The 16512-nt window shown below is 54.8% G+C and overlaps 5 protein-coding genes across 5 annotated transcripts; 4 read left to right on the top strand and 1 right to left on the bottom strand.

Annotated features, from left to right (window-relative positions):
• Nucleotides 1–64: 64 nt before the first annotated feature.
• C8A04DRAFT_25096 (ribosomal protein L13-domain-containing protein) lies at nucleotides 65–694 on the top strand (the record flags this gene model as incomplete). Its single annotated transcript, XM_062779427.1, has 2 exons — nucleotides 65–85; nucleotides 164–694. 2 exons carry the CDS (start codon nucleotides 65–67, stop codon nucleotides 692–694), a joined length of 552 nt encoding a protein of 183 aa, XP_062640274.1.
• Nucleotides 695–1081: 387 nt separating this feature from the next.
• C8A04DRAFT_9306 (uncharacterized protein) lies at nucleotides 1082–2139 on the bottom strand (the record flags this gene model as incomplete). The annotated part of the gene is made up of 3 exons (XM_062785438.1): nucleotides 1082–1209; nucleotides 1265–1917; nucleotides 2003–2139. 3 exons carry the CDS (start codon nucleotides 2137–2139, stop codon nucleotides 1082–1084), a joined length of 918 nt encoding a protein of 305 aa, XP_062640273.1.
• A 1620-nt stretch (nucleotides 2140–3759) lies between these two features.
• C8A04DRAFT_25094 (Rapamycin-insensitive companion of mTOR, N-term-domain-containing protein) lies at nucleotides 3760–8476 on the top strand (the record flags this gene model as incomplete). The annotated part of the gene is made up of 2 exons (XM_062779426.1): nucleotides 3760–4619; nucleotides 4837–8476. 2 exons carry the CDS (start codon nucleotides 3760–3762, stop codon nucleotides 8474–8476), a joined length of 4500 nt encoding a protein of 1499 aa, XP_062640272.1.
• A 754-nt stretch (nucleotides 8477–9230) lies between these two features.
• On the top strand, nucleotides 9231–11584 carry C8A04DRAFT_9314 (Phosphomethylpyrimidine kinase-domain-containing protein; the record flags this gene model as incomplete). The annotated part of the gene is made up of 11 exons (XM_062785441.1): nucleotides 9231–9283; nucleotides 9391–9572; nucleotides 9650–9732; nucleotides 9804–10239; nucleotides 10319–10478; nucleotides 10554–10704; nucleotides 10773–10838; nucleotides 10902–11010; nucleotides 11078–11293; nucleotides 11394–11473; nucleotides 11546–11584. 11 exons carry the CDS (start codon nucleotides 9231–9233, stop codon nucleotides 11582–11584), a joined length of 1575 nt encoding a protein of 524 aa, XP_062640271.1.
• A 655-nt stretch (nucleotides 11585–12239) lies between these two features.
• On the top strand, nucleotides 12240–14786 carry C8A04DRAFT_25092 (ATP-dependent RNA helicase; the record flags this gene model as incomplete). The annotated part of the gene is made up of 6 exons (XM_062779425.1): nucleotides 12240–12358; nucleotides 12496–13613; nucleotides 13687–13794; nucleotides 14307–14435; nucleotides 14509–14664; nucleotides 14728–14786. The coding sequence occupies 6 exons, from the start codon at nucleotides 12240–12242 to the stop codon at nucleotides 14784–14786; spliced, it is 1689 nt and encodes a 562-aa protein (XP_062640270.1).
• Nucleotides 14787–16512: the final 1726 nt, after the last annotated feature.

The following is a 16512-nucleotide window of genomic DNA, read 5'->3' as shown; positions in this document are numbered from 1 at the left end:
TGAGGGACTAGTTCCCAGGGGCATCTGCTCACGACTTTCTTTCCCCTTCCGAAAACCGCCCACCATGTCACAGACAGTCGGAGCAGTAAGAAGTCTCCCCGTTGTTTTTACACCTTGGTATATCCGGCGCGGCCTGTCACTGACGTCTTACCTCTTACTCTAGACAAGACTCGCCTACTCCCGAGTATGGCACCACATCTCGGCCTCAACCCCTCACACCGGCCTCAGCACGATCAAGTCCCCCCCCGAAGCCGTTACCCCGCCGTCGCTCGGCCGCCTCGCCTCGCGCATCGCCTTCATTCTCATGGGGAAGCACAAGCCGATCTGGGACCCGTCTACTGACTGCGGCGACTACGTGGTCGTGACGAATTGTGCGGCGCTGTACACGACGGGCCACAAGATGTACCGCAAGACTTATTACCGACACAACACGCGGCCCGGGTCGCTGCGCAGTATCACGATGGATGTGTTGAAGGATAAGTTTGGTGGATCAGAGGTGTTGCGTCGGGCGGTCAGTGGTATGCTGCCGAAAAATAGGTTGCGGGATAAGCGGTTGTCACGGCTCAAGGCGTTTGAGGGCGACGCTCATCCGTACAAGCAGAATTTGATCCGTTTTGGGGGGAAAGTTGTGGGGACGGAAGGGTGGGAGGAGGTTGCGAGGGCAGTGAGGGAGACAGATGGCGCGAGGATATAGGTGGTGTCGGTGACTGAGGGTGACGGCGAGTGGGATATCCTTGTACGAAGACCTTGACTCCAACATTCGAGTCCTGTGTATATCAACAATACATTTCTTGTACATCATGGATGGCTGCTTGTCAAAAGCTCGTACGGCATGTGGCGGTACTTCAACGAAGGGAGGAACAGAAACCGACCAACATTGCACTTCGCTCGGGTCCCTCACGCCGACGGTGCAGACTGGACAGACGGTTTACAGTCCCGTAATTATATGATTTCTGTGCTCCGTGCTACATATGCAAGAAAAAATAACGCCAATGCAGAGAAAAGCAAATCCTCACCCTCGCCCCCTCTATAGGCCCACGTTGGACCAACTCTTGCTATCCACCGTTTCTTTCCCTAGCGCTTACCGATGTGCCAGGGTGGCAGTGTCGCGAGAGACCTCGCACTTGATGAGGCCGTTGGGTCCAGACTGCGGGACGTACACCTCGGCGTCCTTGCCCGTGTTCTTGATACCCTTGTGCCAGCTCAGGTCTGCGCAAGAGTTAGTTAGACGGCGGTTGTATGGATGATAGAAGGGCCGGCTTACCTAGCTCGAAGTAGTGCTTATTCGGCAACGTAAAACCAGCTGTATCAACCTCGGGTACTACCTCAAGGATTTGCTCGCACATCTTGTACATGGTGTTCTGTACCGACGCGCTCTCATCGGTGGAAAATGTCTTGATGATGATACTGCGCGCGGCTTCCCATGCATCGTCGAACCGCTTGTCGGCAGCGGCCTTCTCAACGTCCGCCAGCGTCTTAAACGCCCGCCACGCCCAGGTGCTGTCGACGTCGGTGGACAGAATGCGGTCCCAGGTCTCGGGTAACAAGGTGAACTCGTCGCGCACGAAGCCGTGGAAGGCGGACCCTGTGCTCTTGAGAACGGTCAACTTGCGGATGCTGCTGCGCAGGGCGAGGCCGCCGGTACGGGAGATGGTGGCTTCCACGTTGCGTGTCTCCTCGCCGTCGCGGATAAAGCTATGGGGGTGCGGAGCACCGTCGACAGCCAAGCGTGTCCAACGGTGCACGGTCACGTCGATGTTGGCGGTGCTGATGTGCGGGTACGTATCGAGGAAGTGCTGGCCGAGGTAGCTGGCGTACAGCTCGGGCGGGTTGACGGGGTGCTCCTTGGCCTTGATGTAGATGGTGTTCTTGATTGAATCGGTCGCAACGACCACACTGTTGTCGGCCTTGGTATATCTGTGAAAAAAGAAACAGGTTGGTAAGTTTGGTGTATCCACGCTATCCGATGCCCCTCTTCTCCCCTCCTCTCGCGGTCTCTTACGATGTCTCGATCTCGCCTTCTAGCAGACAGCACACCGTCATCTCAGTCACGGTCTGGACGCCCGTCTTCTCGTCGCGGTCGACTTTGAAGACACGGACATTGTCCTTGCCGTACCGAGCGGACGCAAGGGAAGGCATATCGACGATGGTGGATGTGGGTGGTTGTTGATCCAGGTACGACTGGCGTTCAAACGGCGGGGGAGAAGGAAGGAATGCACAGGTTTTAGTGTTCGTCTGATCTTGGGAGCGGTCTTCGAATCGCGAAACACTGGTGCGAAAAAGCGGCGGAGCAAGATGGCAGTTGATTACGAGTGTTTGTTTGAAGCCGGAGACCAAACCGTTCACTGCGCACGGTCCTGTACAAAAATGGCGATGACGTTGGAGACCGGTTGGGAGTCGATTACCTACTTTGAGGGGAGGTAGTCAACCCCATTTATAACCGGCCACCTTTCTGAGCGCCGACCTAGGGAACCCGCACCGGGGCCCAATGAGGCCACACCCGGACGGCGCATGGCGGGTTTGTCGATGGCGCGGCATCCCGCCCGAGGGGTCGTAAAATCCGGGGTGTTAAGGTGGGAGGACGCTGGTGGGTCGCCGGAGTCCGCCGACCGCCTTGCGCCGCTGCGAGCCCCTCGTTGAATCCGCTGTTCGGGTCTTTCCATGGTGAGCCGTTGCACACAATGACTCCATGGGATGGGGTTTCCTAGGTCTACGAAGTACCGAGTAGAAATCCCATAGAAACCCGAAATTAGGACAGAATTTGAAGTATGTTTTCTTGTCCACCATGTGATTAAAATTGGGTATAAATTTTTGAGATCGGTGATGTTGCTTGGTCCCTAGAAAGAAGCAGAGGTTTGTCGGGCAGAGGTGGACCGAATTTATCTGTTCCCTTGTACTTTGTACAACATTTCCTCCGATCGAGGGCATCATCGAAAGTTTTGGTTCTGTTCAAGGCTGGTGTACAGAGTAGCAATGACGGTGACATGTGAAAGGTTAGATCGCTTCCTCTGAACCAAACCACAGTTCCTCAAGCCAGAGGTGTGATGATGGAATTTGGAGCCAAACTGCTAATAGATATTGACACCGGGGTCTCCTCGAATTTCAGGTTTTGTCTTAGTTAGTAAAGTCCAGTCACTTAATCCTCTTCGACTCTTATATGGTAACTTTTCTACTCTTGAGTTAGCCCCAAGGTACCTTTGATCTGGGGATCAAGTAGATGGGAGAGAAAGAGGAAAGAGCATGTGGAATTGATGGCGGGGCAGCTTGTAAGTGGGGCAGAATGGATGGGAAGAGCCCCACTGCAGCACAGGCCAACCACTGCACCGCCGTTTGTGACCCTGTTCCAAGGCTGCGATAACAGCGCGATACGGTGCGGATCTGAAGCCCGCTAACGAGCGTTCACAGTGGACCTTGAAATCACAGCCAACGGCGTTCACACCCCACACCCTACCCAGCACACCGCATCGGCCAACAACACAAACACTACCTATATTTCACGCCCGCGACACGGCAGGCACTCGCACGCGACCCGACCGTGACAGCGCATCGGTGTGCCATGACGACAATCGAACCACAACGCCGCTGAAGCACCGGGACGGACCGAGGGATCGACGTTGATGCGCCGAGCGACGAACTATACCCCCGACCCGGCGAGCGTCGAGGGTCCTTGAAGTTGCCGAGCACTCTTGGACTGTCCGGGGTATCTAGGGTGCCGACCGCTGCGTCGGGCGTGGCGGGCAAATGGCCGGGCCGTCCACCATGCTGAGCGCCTCGGCGACTCCCACCCAAAGGTCCTTCGATCCCCAGCAGCAGCAGGCACAGCAGCAGCAACAACCGCCACAACCAGGGAATCCACGGCCGAGTCTCGAGCGCGATGCCCTACAAGCCCCGGCCCCCAATGGAGCTGCCCGCAACCTCTCTGCATCCGCAGTGAGCTTTGCCTCGCGCGGGGCACAGCTCAACCCATCACCGATGCCGGGCAGCTTCAGCTCTGAGCTGCGCAGCCAGACCAATGTCTCACGAGCGGGTTCACGCCTCGACATGTTCCCTGCGCTCGAGAAATTAGACGAGGATGACGGGCCGACCCCCGAAAAGACCATCGCCCATCTGCGCGAGGCTCTGAGCCGCGAGATGAAGATCAAAGAGGGGAGCGAAAATATGCTGGAAGCGCTGAACTCTAAAAAAGCGAAACAAACTAAAGATCAGCGCCAACGGGTCGAAGCCGAGCTAACCTCGTCTAACCTCCGCATCAAGGAGCTACGCCAAAAGATCACGGATGCCCAGCGCGTTAAGGCAGCGCCCACCACGCCCACACGGACTAGAAATGAGGGCCTTCTTCCCGTTGGTAGTAGTGTGCGCTCCCCACCGAGCGCCTCTCGGAGCGGTGTTGGTTCCGACATCGATGAGCCTACAGAGTCGCCCACATTTGCCCTCACTGAAATCCTCCAAGCGCTAGAGGTTGAGGGCATGACGCCGGATTACTACGTCTCGCGTGCCAACAGTCTAGTCGATCTCTTCAAGCGGCATCCCACACTCAAATACGACCTGGAGTGGTCGGTGTTTGGTTTCCGCATGCAGGCCATGTTGCTGAGCGAGAGCCGCGAGGTGGTCGCTGCGGGGTACAGAATGATTCGTTACGCCATATCAGACATCAATTCCATCAGGACAATCCGTGCTCTTAACACGGATTATCTTGTTACTTGGTTGGTCTTCCCAAAGCACCCTAGTTGAGCTTCACAGTTGTCCGCGCGTGTATTGTGTGTGTGTGTGTGTTGTACGCATCCGCGTATCAGGTGTGTTTGTTTCAGTCCTCAGTAAGCTAACCATGCATTGTAGGTCCTTAATCAAGGACCGAAAGGCCGACGTCGAACGTGAGCAAGCACTCAAGTTTGTGCGCGCCTTTCTGGATGTCAAAGACGGTGTGCGCGAGATATCGAGAGCTGTGGTCCGATCAATTGCTGCGGCAGCGGAGGAGCCCGAGGAAAGGCTGCGGCCAATCTGCCTCGAGACGCTGGCCGAGATCCTCGTTCGTGACCCGCAACTTCTGATTGCTTCCGGGGGCATGGCGGCGTTACACGAAGCATTAGCAGACGGGTCTTATAAAGCGTCGGAGAGCATAACAATGGCCTTTCTTTACCTTCTGGATGCACCACATCGACGCCAATACTTGCGCCCGGGGAACGAGCTGGAGGTCCTTTTCACGGCCTTCACAGATGAACTCTCGTCAAATGAACGGTTTCTCAAGCAGAGCGTCAAAGCTGTGGCCTCTGCGTTGAAGACATGGTCCGGGCTCATGACGTTGTCCATGTACAACTTCCGTGCCATCAGATCCATGATCACTAGCATGGTTGTGCAGGCTGGGCCCATCCGTGAGAGCATCATCGACCTCATCTTCTCCCTGCTGCGTATCAAGTCACCGGCATGGGCGACCTCGTTCCTGGCTGGCCGTCGACTCACGACCTACGGCCGTGTCACAAACCTCAAATCGACCACTACTACCGCTGCCACGGCTGCCAAGGACTCCCCGTCCGAGCTGGATGAAGATGGTGGAGAGCAAAACTTCTTAGAGCACTACACAGCGCTTCTCCTTGCGGTGTTTATCAAGTCGGGGGTTGTTCCAGCTCTCTTGGAGCTGACACAGACCAACGAGAGCGCAACACTCCGGCGCAAATCAACTCTGTTGATAGGGGAGGTGCTGAAGTTATCCAGCCGCCTGCTCCCCCCGTCTTGGAGCAGCGAATTACAGCTACTTCCAGACCTCTTCATCTCGGCTGCGAAGCTCAAGGACGAGGGCCATTTTGCTGCAACTGGGGTAGTATACCAGATTAGCAGCGTGAGCAGGACGCTTTACCGATCATCGCCCTCTGCCGCTTATCTTCCCTCCGTCCACCAAAATATGGACCTCAATGGGCTCGACGAGCACCCCAAGGCCACCACAACAGCGAATTTCGATGATGGGACGTTCCGCCAGCTGCTTCTTGAGTCTAACGTGCTCAACAGCTCGAACTACACGAAATGGAACTGGGAGGTCATGACTCGGCTGATCGAAGGGCCGCTCACTAGCGGGAAACGGCTCGAAGAGGCCATCAAGGCATCCAAGTTCATCAAGCGGATCATGAGTTTCTACCGTCCCTTCAAGTACAAATTTTCCGAAATCAAGAGCTCGAGAACGACGCAGAAATACGTCCGGACCGGGTGCTCGCTGATGCATGCTCTGCTACAGAGCCCCGAGGGTGTCAAGTATCTGTCCGACAACAAGCTTCTGCGCCAGGTTGCCGAGTGCTTAGCGCAATGTGACCCAACAAGTGGGCTGACGGCTCAGGACCCCATGTTCTCCAAGGACCGCTTGGCCGACACCCTCTGCGGCGGGTATTTCCCCATCCTGGGCGTCTTGAGCGCGGACGTCAAGGGGATGCAAATGCTGGACCGCTGGCGCATCTTCAATATGATGTACCGCATCCTCGACTTGAAGCAGCGACCGGATCTCATCAAACTGATGCTATCCAACTTTGACTACTCGCTCCAGGGCCACCCGCGGGTACTTCTCTCCAAGGCCTTAACCGCGGGCACGAAGGATATCAGGATATATGCGACGAATGCGTTGAGGAAATTCGCCACGCACCCGCGCATGGGGCCGCACGGCCCGGAGCCGGGAGACTCGAAATGGGCCATCCAGCTGCTCGTAACACAGCTGTATGACCCTGAAGTGGAAGTGTGTGCCACGGCAGTCAAAATCCTGGAGAAAGCCTGCAACACAAAGAACCACCTCGAGTATATCGTCGAATGTCGGCCAGCGTTGGACCACCTTGGTGAAATTGGCGCGCCGCTGCTTCTACGGTTTCTCTCGACGTCGATCGGGTACCATTATCTCGATGGACTCGACTACATTAGCAACGAGATGGACGACTGGTTCCTGGGCCGCAACGACTCGTACGTCGGTGTCATTGAGGCGAGCCTTGCGCGGTCGTTCATGGATCAACCAGAAGACCAAACCAACCGCATCAGCGTGTTCGAAGAGCAGCAGGAGATGGAGGCCGACAACCACGTCCCACCGCACTTTTACCGCGAGCTTACCCGCACCCAGGAAGGGTGTAAGCTGCTCCGCGACAAGGGCCACTTTGACGAGTTCACCGCCACCATTCGCGAGTACGGCATGCAGTCGGACGACCCGGAGATGATGGTCAAGGTCAAGGGCTGCCTCTGGGCGGTGGGCAACGTCGGGTCGATGGAACTGGGCGCACCGTTCCTCGAGTCGAGCGATGTGGTCGAGCAGATTGTGTGCATCGCCCAAAACCACGAGGTACTCAGCTTGCGTGGGACCGCTTTCTTCGTACTCGGCCTCATCTCCCGCTCCATCCACGGTCTCGAGATCCTATCCGAGAACGGCTGGGACGCCAACACCAGTCTCCTCGGCCACTCGCTCGGCCTGTGCATCCCATCAGACCTGTCTCAGCTTTTCTCCCTCCAGCCCTGGCGCCACGCCCCGGTTACCGCGATCCAGTTGCCTGCCAGCCAAAAGACGGAAACTACCAAATTACCCGCCGTACCGTCTCGTCCGCGCTCGGAATCCCTCATCAAAGCTCTCGAGGAAGCCGAACGCGAGGCCGCGGCTGGGCCGTCCGATACAGCAGCGCAATCATCCTCCGCACTTCCCTTCCTACCCCCGCGCGTGGAACTCGACCCAGATCCGACGAACCACCGCATCCTCGAGCTGGTCATAGATATGTCGAATATGGTGTTATATCGGAGAGCACGTACCGAGCTGATGCAGCTCAAGACGATGGCTGTGACGACGTCAGCAGCAACATCAGCGGTGACAGTGGCAGTAGGAAACACGCCGATGCTGGGGCAAACGGAGCGGACGGCGAAACGAGCGCCGGCCGGGTTTGCGCAGCCACGGCTGTTTCGCAAGGTCCTATCGCTGCTGGAGTGTCATCATTACCGTCTGGCGGATCGGAATATGATTGTGGGGCTGTTTGAGAAGGGTGTGTTGAGGGCAGTGGTGTATGGCGAGGATGAGGATGAGGATGAGGGAGACGAAGGAATCGAGAGGGTTTTGGAAGAGAGCGAAGATGGAAGTGAGAGTGAAGGTGAAGATGGAGAGAGTGATGGGGAGGACCAGGAGGGTAGCCCGGGTGCGGTTCCCAAGGCAAATGGCAGCAAGATAGCGCCCGAGGTGGTCAGAAACGGGACTCACCCGCCAAACGAGGAGAAGGACAAAGATGAGGAAGAAAGTGAAGAAAGTGAAGAGGAGGAGGAGGACGATGATAGCGACGAAGACGAAGACGAAGACGATGAGGAAAAGGAAGAACAGAAGAACCCCGGCCAAGCGAAAAAACAAGCAGATGGCCATGACAACGAATCTAGCTCAGACGAGGATGAGCACCACGCGGAACGGCAGAGAAGCTTGAGTGATCCAGCAAACACCACAACTTCTCAAAAGAGACAGGGCGTGATACATGGGTTTAGCCGGTAGCGGTAAACCGGTTGATACATAACAGGGAATACAAGGCAGAGTGGAGGACGGAGGGAGCGAGACGGCGATGATACCATGAAGCCAGCCGCGGTTTTTATTTTTTTCTTGGGCCCCACAAGGTTCTCTCAGAATCGAGGCAATGCGTGTGATACTCAACGGTTTGGTTGGTGCGCCTCTAGGCAGTGGCTATACCGGCGTTGGTTGTCTTCGTAGGGTATAAAAAGGCAGGCCGTGTTTGACTGGGACGTGGGACGTCAACACGGAAAGTCAGGTTGGTAGATGGACTTGCATATAAGGGAACTACGGGAAAAGGAGTCCAACAAGGTGGGGGGGCTAGGTTTCCTATCTTCTTGGTTGTTCAATGGGAATTGGTGGCTAAAGGCTCGGACAAGTGGTAGGCAAAGTTGGCTTTCCCTTTTTACTCCTTTTCGCTGCTCATCTTGGTCCATTTACAATGTACATGCAAGCCAGCCTGTGACTATGGGTGGGAAAACTGCAACGAAATAAGGAGTCTAAACATAAAAGAATAACAACTATCTCATCCCGGGCAACGTGTTCTGTGGTCGAAAGAGCAAAATGTGCTCGTAACGACAAGACTTTTCCCAATTCAACCCCACTGTCCCCGCTCAACTTAGTAACGTCAAGTGGGCAAGCTTCCCTTTTTAACGAGCGACTCGGAGCGGTTTCTCCAAGTTTTGTCTCTTATTCAACAGCAAAACAACACCACGAGCTAGGTGTCAGCCAGGTGTTCCAAATGATACCCCCGAGGATATTAGTGATCGCGGGCTCTGACAGTTCTGGTGGAGCGTACGTCGAGATCCTTTTTCTTATTATATAATTTTGTATTAATTAACACCTCATTTTCGCTCCCCTACCTTGAGTTGATTAAATCTTAAACTTACACAACGATACAGCGGCCTCGAGGCAGACCAAAAAGTCATCGCCGCCCATGGCTGCTACGCCATGACGGCCACAACGGCCCTCACAGCCCAGAACACCAAAGGCGTTTATGATATTCATCAAGTCCCTCCTACATTTTTGAGGAAGCAGATCGATGCTGTGATAGAAGACGTCGGGGTGGATGTTGTCAAAACAGGTAAAGGCTCACTCACCTCGCACACGCAAGGGGGATATCAGTTAGTTTTTGATTCTAAGTTGTGCTGACCAGTCTAGGCATGCTCGCCTCGACTGAGACGATCGAAACTATTGCCGATGCCCTTACGCACCACAACGTTTCGACCGTCGTTCTTGATCCTGTACATGCTTTGCCCCCCATATTGTGGTATCCCAGTTGGCACAAATAAACAGTTCACTAACCCCCTACCAGGTCATGATCGCAACCACCGGCGCCCAGCTCCTACCTCCCGAAGCCCTCCAAGCCCTACATACCCGCCTCCTCCCGCTAGCCACCATCGTCACACCCAACGTTCCCGAGGCCCTGCTCCTCCTCCGCAACGTCAACGCCAACACGCAAAACTCCTCCCTCTCTCCTGACTACAGCATCAAAACAGTCGAAGACCTCGAAACCGCCGCCCGCGCCATCCGCGCGCTTGGTCCACCCTGGGTGCTTGTCAAAGGCGGGCACTGTCCCTTTCGGGCAGATGGGAGGGTGGCGGATATGGAGGGGCTCGGGGACGATGGGGTGAAGGTTGTGGATGTGTTGGTGGGGGAGGATCCGAAGATGGGAGAGGAAATCGTGGTGCAGTTGGAGACGGAGTATTGCGCGTCTAAGGATACGCATGGGACGGGGTGTTCTTTGGCTTGTGGGTTTATCCCCCTCTTCCTCATTGTTTTATTCTTTCGTTTTCAACGGAATTGGCTAACTGGAGAGCTGTGTGACAGCGGCGATTGCGTCAAACCTAGGAAAGGGGATGGATATGCCTGCGGCAGTCAAGGCTGGGTGTCGATATGTCCAGGCTGGTATCAGGAGTGCGCCCGGGCTGGGCGGTGGGAGCGGGCCGCTCAATCACTTCCACTCCATGTACTCTTTGCCGTTTTCGCCGTAAGTGACAGTCCCCGTTCTACTTTTTGGCCCCGCTGTTCTCGTCCTGGTAGACGCTCCGCTTACCGTAATTAGGGGGCATTTCGTTGAATACCTCCTCGAACACCCCGATGTGGCTCCCGTCTGGGATGAATTCATCAACCACCCGTTCGTGCTGGCCATGGGTGATGGGACGCTGCCGCTTGAGTCGTTCAAGCAGTACCTGATACAAGACTATCTCTATCTTGTATGTCACCTCTTCTTCCCAATGCTTATGGCTGATTACCACCTAGAAGGCCATGCTGATGTGGGTAGATCCATTTTGCGCGGGCCAACGCACTCGGCTCTTTCAAGGCCAGCACCATGAAGGATATTGCAGGGGTAAGGAGTCCACCCTTTATATGTTTACCACAAGAAGCTGTAATCTGACCCCAAACCCTATAGTCCGCCGCTATCGTTACCCATATCTTCAAGGAAATGGAACTCCACATCAACTACTGCAAGAGCTTCGGCATCTCCAAGGAAGAAATGGAAAACACAACGGAAAACTCAGGTAAGCTCCCTCCCTCCCTCCTTTGCCCTCCACACCCAATCCCGGCCGTTACCTGACAACCACCAAGCATGCACGGCCTACACACGATATGTCCTCGACATTGGTCATTCGCAGGACTGGCTAGGCCTCCAGGTTGCCATCGCGCCCTGTCTTCTCGGATACGGCGCCCTCGCCAAGCAACTCCATGCCGACCCCCGATCGAAGAGAGACGGCAATACCTACTGGGCGTGGATCGAAAACTACGTGGCTGAGGACTATGTAACGGCGGTCAAGATTGGTTCCGGTGAGTGGGAGCTGAAGCTGAGCAATGTGTAGCTCTGTTGAGAGTACACAAAGAGGAGTACAAGGTAGTGCAGGGGCTGACACGAGAGATTGTGAAACAGCACTGCTCGAGCGCCACGCATTGCTGCAAAGCCCTTCGCGGATTGAGGAGTTGGTCAAGATCTTTATCCACGCTACAAAGGTGAGTTAATCATTTCGGTAGCCCCTCATGGAGGATACGAATTCTGTTTCGCGTTTCGCTAACAAGATGTAGATGGAAATTGCATTTTGGGAAATGTACAGCTCGAGTTGACGCTTTGAGTTGGAAAATTGTTGCTCCAACTGAGCGTGGTTGGGCTGGTAATTACTTGGTGAGAGTGAGGACGTCAATATTACAGGACTCATCGTGGGGTGTTACGCCGTAAGGTACCGATGCTCGTCTGCAACTGTAATATTACCAAATTCATGCCTGGGGCACCAGTTCGCCAAGCCTTTATCTGGTTACCGCTTTCTTTTTCCGGCCAACCCGACAGGGTGCCTGCCTGCAAAAATATTTTCTGGCTAGGCCGCCTACCGCCAGACAAGTCCAGGGCCCCAGAATTTTTGAAGGAGGCGACTTTGGGTTCCCATCCTCTCCAAGTTCCTTCCAAAAGATTTTTTTTTTCGCTTCGACGAAAAAGTTCATCTCCCAACATCTCCCTCTCCCATCCCAAAACACTTTTCCTATCTCCACGGGATAAACATCGGCTCATTTACTTTGAGCACGATAATTTAATACAAAGCCGACTCGCGACGCATTTTCCTGCACCTCGAGTGTCGCTGGGCTCCTTCCTTGTCCAACTTCTTCACCACATCAACGTCTTGAAACGCGACTCCCCATCTCCAACGCGCGTCATCCATCCTTTTTTGCTCGCCAGCAACTCGACTCAACACATTTTTTCGGTTCTCGCATCCTCGTGATCACGAATATGTCTTACGGTGGTGGCTACGGCTCCCGCGGTGGCGGTGGTGGTGGATATGGCGGTGGAGGCTACGACCGCAACGGTAGCGGCGGTGGTGGAGGTGGTGGTTATTCTAACGGCTATTCGTAAGTTATCTTACTATTGTTTACCTTGAGGCCATTTGGCGGTCTACGAATGATCTGGCACGCGCCCGTCATGCTTCAACAGCACCACGCGTTAGGCTCTTCCCTATCAGACTTGCTAACTTGTCTTCTTCCAACAGCGGATCCAACGGTTACTCCGGCGGCGGCGGCGGCGGTTACGGTGGCGGTGGGGGTGGATATGGCGGCGGTGGCTACGGAGGCGGTGGGGGTGGTGGTGACCGCATGTCCAACCTTGGCGCCGGTCTGCAGAAGCAGAACTGGGACATGGACTCTCTCCCCAAGTTCGAGAAATCGTTCTACGAGGAGCACCCCAATGTTGCCAACCGTTCGCAGGCTGAAGTTGACAAGTTCCGCCGCGACCACTCCATTACCGTCGCTGGTAGCAACGTTCCCAAGCCTGTCGAGACCTTCGACGAGGCCGGTTTCCCCCGCTATGTGATGGACGAGGTCAAGGCCCAGGGCTTCCCTGCGCCAACCGCCATTCAATCTCAGGGCTGGCCCATGGCTCTTTCCGGACGCGACGTCGTTGGTATTGCCGAGACCGGCTCCGGCAAGACTCTGACCTACTGCCTCCCTGCCATCGTTCACATCAACGCTCAGCCGCTTCTCGCGCAAGGCGACGGGCCCATCGTGCTGGTCCTCGCTCCCACTCGTGAGCTGGCTGTGCAGATTCAGCAGGAAATCACCAAGTTCGGCAAGTCGTCCCGGATCCGCAACACCTGTGTTTACGGCGGTGTACCCAAGGGTCCCCAGATTCGCGATCTCCAGCGCGGTGTTGAGGTGTGTATCGCCACGCCCGGCCGCCTGATCGATATGCTCGAGTCTGGCCGGACTAACCTCCGCCGTGTCACCTACCTGGTCCTGGACGAGGCCGACCGCATGCTCGACATGGGTTTCGAGCCTCAAATCCGCAAGATCATTGGCCAGATTCGCCCCGACCGTCAAACTTGCATGTGGTCCGCCACTTGGCCCAAGGAGGTCCGCGCTCTGGCGTCCGACTTCCAGACCGATTTCATCCAGGTCAACATTGGTTCCATGGACTTGGCGGCGAACCACCGCATCACCCAGATTGTCGAGGTCGTCTCGGAGGGCGAGAAGCGCGACAAGATGATTAAGCACCTTGAGAAGGTCATGGAGGACAAGGACAACCAGAACAAGATCCTCATCTTCACAGGCACCAAGCGTGTTGCGGACGAGATCACTCGCTTCCTCCGCCAGGACGGCTGGCCCGCGCTTTGTAAGTTTATTCATTCCTACTGCCTCCAAATTTGTAATACGTGCAGCGCAGCATTGCTAACAAGCACTTCTAGCCATCCACGGAGACAAGCAGCAAAACGAGCGTGATTGGGTCTTGGACCAATTCAAGACTGGCAAGAGCCCTATCATGGTTGCCACCGACGTCGCTTCGCGTGGTATCGGTATGTTTACTCGCCCCTCCTCCCTACCCCCTCCCCCGTGCCCTTTTGGGCGACTTTCCAGCATCGAGGTGTGCTGTGCTTTACTCTTATGTCTAGGGGCTTGCTTGATTGCGCGAACTTGCCTGACCTCGTGTCTGCATGGTCCTCCTGAACGGAGTCTTGGATTCGTGACGTAGTGGGGACGTTGTGCCCGGAGCTACGCCGTAATTCTTCTTCTCTTGTACCGTTTCTTCTTGCCGTGGTACAGGCGTAGAGTAGGCATCATCTTGACCCTGATCAAGCATTGTCTCCAAGATTCCCAACGGCCCGAGGACCTGGAGCTTTGTATCTCCCCCCGGCATATTCACCGCAACAGACAGCCCGTCTGCCAAGGAGAGAAGTACAGTCATGAAAGGATCACGAAACATACTTAGCTATCCGTGTTATCCGCCCGTCCGTTCATGCTGGAACGTTGCTTGCACGCATCTAAGCTGCTCGCTGTTGCTAACCACTTTGCCCTTCCTGTTCCAAAGATGTGCGCAACATTACCCATGTGCTCAACTATGACTACCCCAATAACTCGGAGGATTACATCCACCGCATTGGTAGAACTGGCCGTGCCGGCGCGAAGGGCACAGCCATCACCTTCTTTACCACTGACAGTATGTTCTCTCTGCCCCTTTTGCTCTCCTTTATCTGTTTCTCTTTCTAGCCAAATCGCTAACACACGTGTAGATGCCAAGCAGGCTCGGGACCTGGTGGGTGTTCTCCAGGAGGCCAAGCAGCACATTGACCCTCGCCTTGCCGAGATGGTTCGCTATGGTGGTGGAGGTGGTGGTGGCGGCCGATATGGCGGCTACCGTGGCCGCGGCGGTGGTGGTTTCCGTGGCGGTAAGTGTGTACCTCTCTATCCCTGACCTCAGTCAAAGACGGGTGCTGACCATTCTACGATAGGCCGTTCTCAAGGCGCTAACGGGCCCAACGCCATGCCTATCGGCAACCGTCGGTGGTAAACATACACCGCTGCCTTAGGGCGGCCGGTCACCACCCCGGCACCCTCCAGATCTTTCGTGACTGGCTTTTCGACCAGTGACATCCCGCATTCGGTCATCACGGCGTTTTGCGTAGAGGTTTCGGCTTAGACGTCGGTTTATTGGGGCACTCTACTGGTTATGTTTTTGTTGTCTTTTTTACATTGCTGTTACCGGCCGGCATGGTGTGGCTAGTTTTCTCTTGCCGCGCTGCGATGACAACCCAAGGGAAAGAAAAAGCATTCGTTTAGGGACGCAGCCGACAGAGCTCATGCGTAGGTGCCTCCCCTCCCACGGTCGGTCCATTTCCGGACCAGCCCGCCGTTTGGTCTGCCAGTCACGCCCGTCTCAACCGACGACCTATGTGTGGACGAGACTTAAACTTGGGGAAGCCTATTTATTTTTGTCCATGAGTTAGCATCTTTTCTTAAATGTCGTTGGTCTTAGCACCATCTTACCCGTTATAGGTATCTGGCTGCCAGGTGAAAGAAAGGGGTATATGCTTATGAGCTTTTCCCTTTTTGACATCTCTACCATGGACAAGCTAGATCTCGGCCGGTTTATCTGGTCGGTGAAGATACTTGGACCATAAATGGCAGAGAGGCGGACGATTAGATGGGTGTTTATGTACTTAATCTTAGCCAGAAAAGCGAATACCATGTTTTGTTAAAGTATTTACCCGTCTTGTATGTCGAGCACTTTCGTGCTCAGCCTTGGTGTCTTGTAGTCTTGGAAAATGGGGTTTGCTCTTTTTGCCAGTTGCTCGGCGCTGGTTTCGTGATCTGAGGCCTCAAAATTCAAGTTGGCGTGACGTTATACGGGGGTGAGGCGCTATCTATGGGACGAGCTAAGGTGGATGGGGATGAGTGGGTGAGGAGAATTCCTGCGTGCCTACAGTCTCCTCCCATATACTAGGGAACTATCACATGTTCGCTAAATTTCTTCGGGTTCATTTAGAGAAGTCGGTTATGCCACGGTCTGCCTAGTGGTGATGGAGAAACTACAAGCAACGGAATCGTCGGCTTTCTTTCCCGCACCTCTACCCTTTCCTTATCAGCCTCTCGTGCCCGGGTTGTTTTCGCTCTCTAGTCGTGCTCGACTGAGGGAAAGTTATTTGTTAGTGGCTGTATCTGCGCTAGGTTGGTTGCGGAGGTGGAAAGAAAGGAAAACATTTCCGGCAATCAAGGTTAGTCCGCATGTTCTCGGGTGGTGAACGGATCAAAGATGAGGTTCTTCATCCATCCCCCCTCTGATGCTACAGTAACGAAAGGTTTACATTGGCAGATAACGGGTCCAGGAGACTCTGGGAACCACGCTAACCTTGGATAATCCACTTCTACGGGTTATCGATATCGAGAAGCATTCATATTGGACGCAATAGTAGCCTTATCACTAGGGAACGACGGCGGAAAATTCCCCTTTAACCTCACACACCCAAACCACACCTGTTTGTTGTATCACATATCATATCCTCAGACCCAGTCTAAGCCTTTGGCTTAGAACTCGTTTGATCCCGATAGCGAGGTGGCCATTTGGAGGCTTAAGGCGAACGTAGCTAGCGTGGTGGAATGGGTAAATGGGCTGACTGGTATGCCCTGAACCCTCTCCTGCGAGAAGCTGTGTCAAGAAGGGCCTCAGATCCACGTGGGCAACATCCACGTCCAATAATGACACAAAGAGGAGGAGATATCTCGCATTTACAGCAAAA

Source organism: Dichotomopilus funicola (assembly GCF_033296635.1).
Source record: "Dichotomopilus funicola strain CBS 141.50 unplaced genomic scaffold C8A04scaffold_5, whole genome shotgun sequence".
In the NCBI taxonomy this organism is placed as follows: domain Eukaryota; kingdom Fungi; phylum Ascomycota; class Sordariomycetes; order Sordariales; family Chaetomiaceae; genus Dichotomopilus; species Dichotomopilus funicola.
The sequence above is the reverse complement of the archived record's forward strand: the minus strand, read 5'-3'. Positions and strand labels throughout refer to the sequence as shown.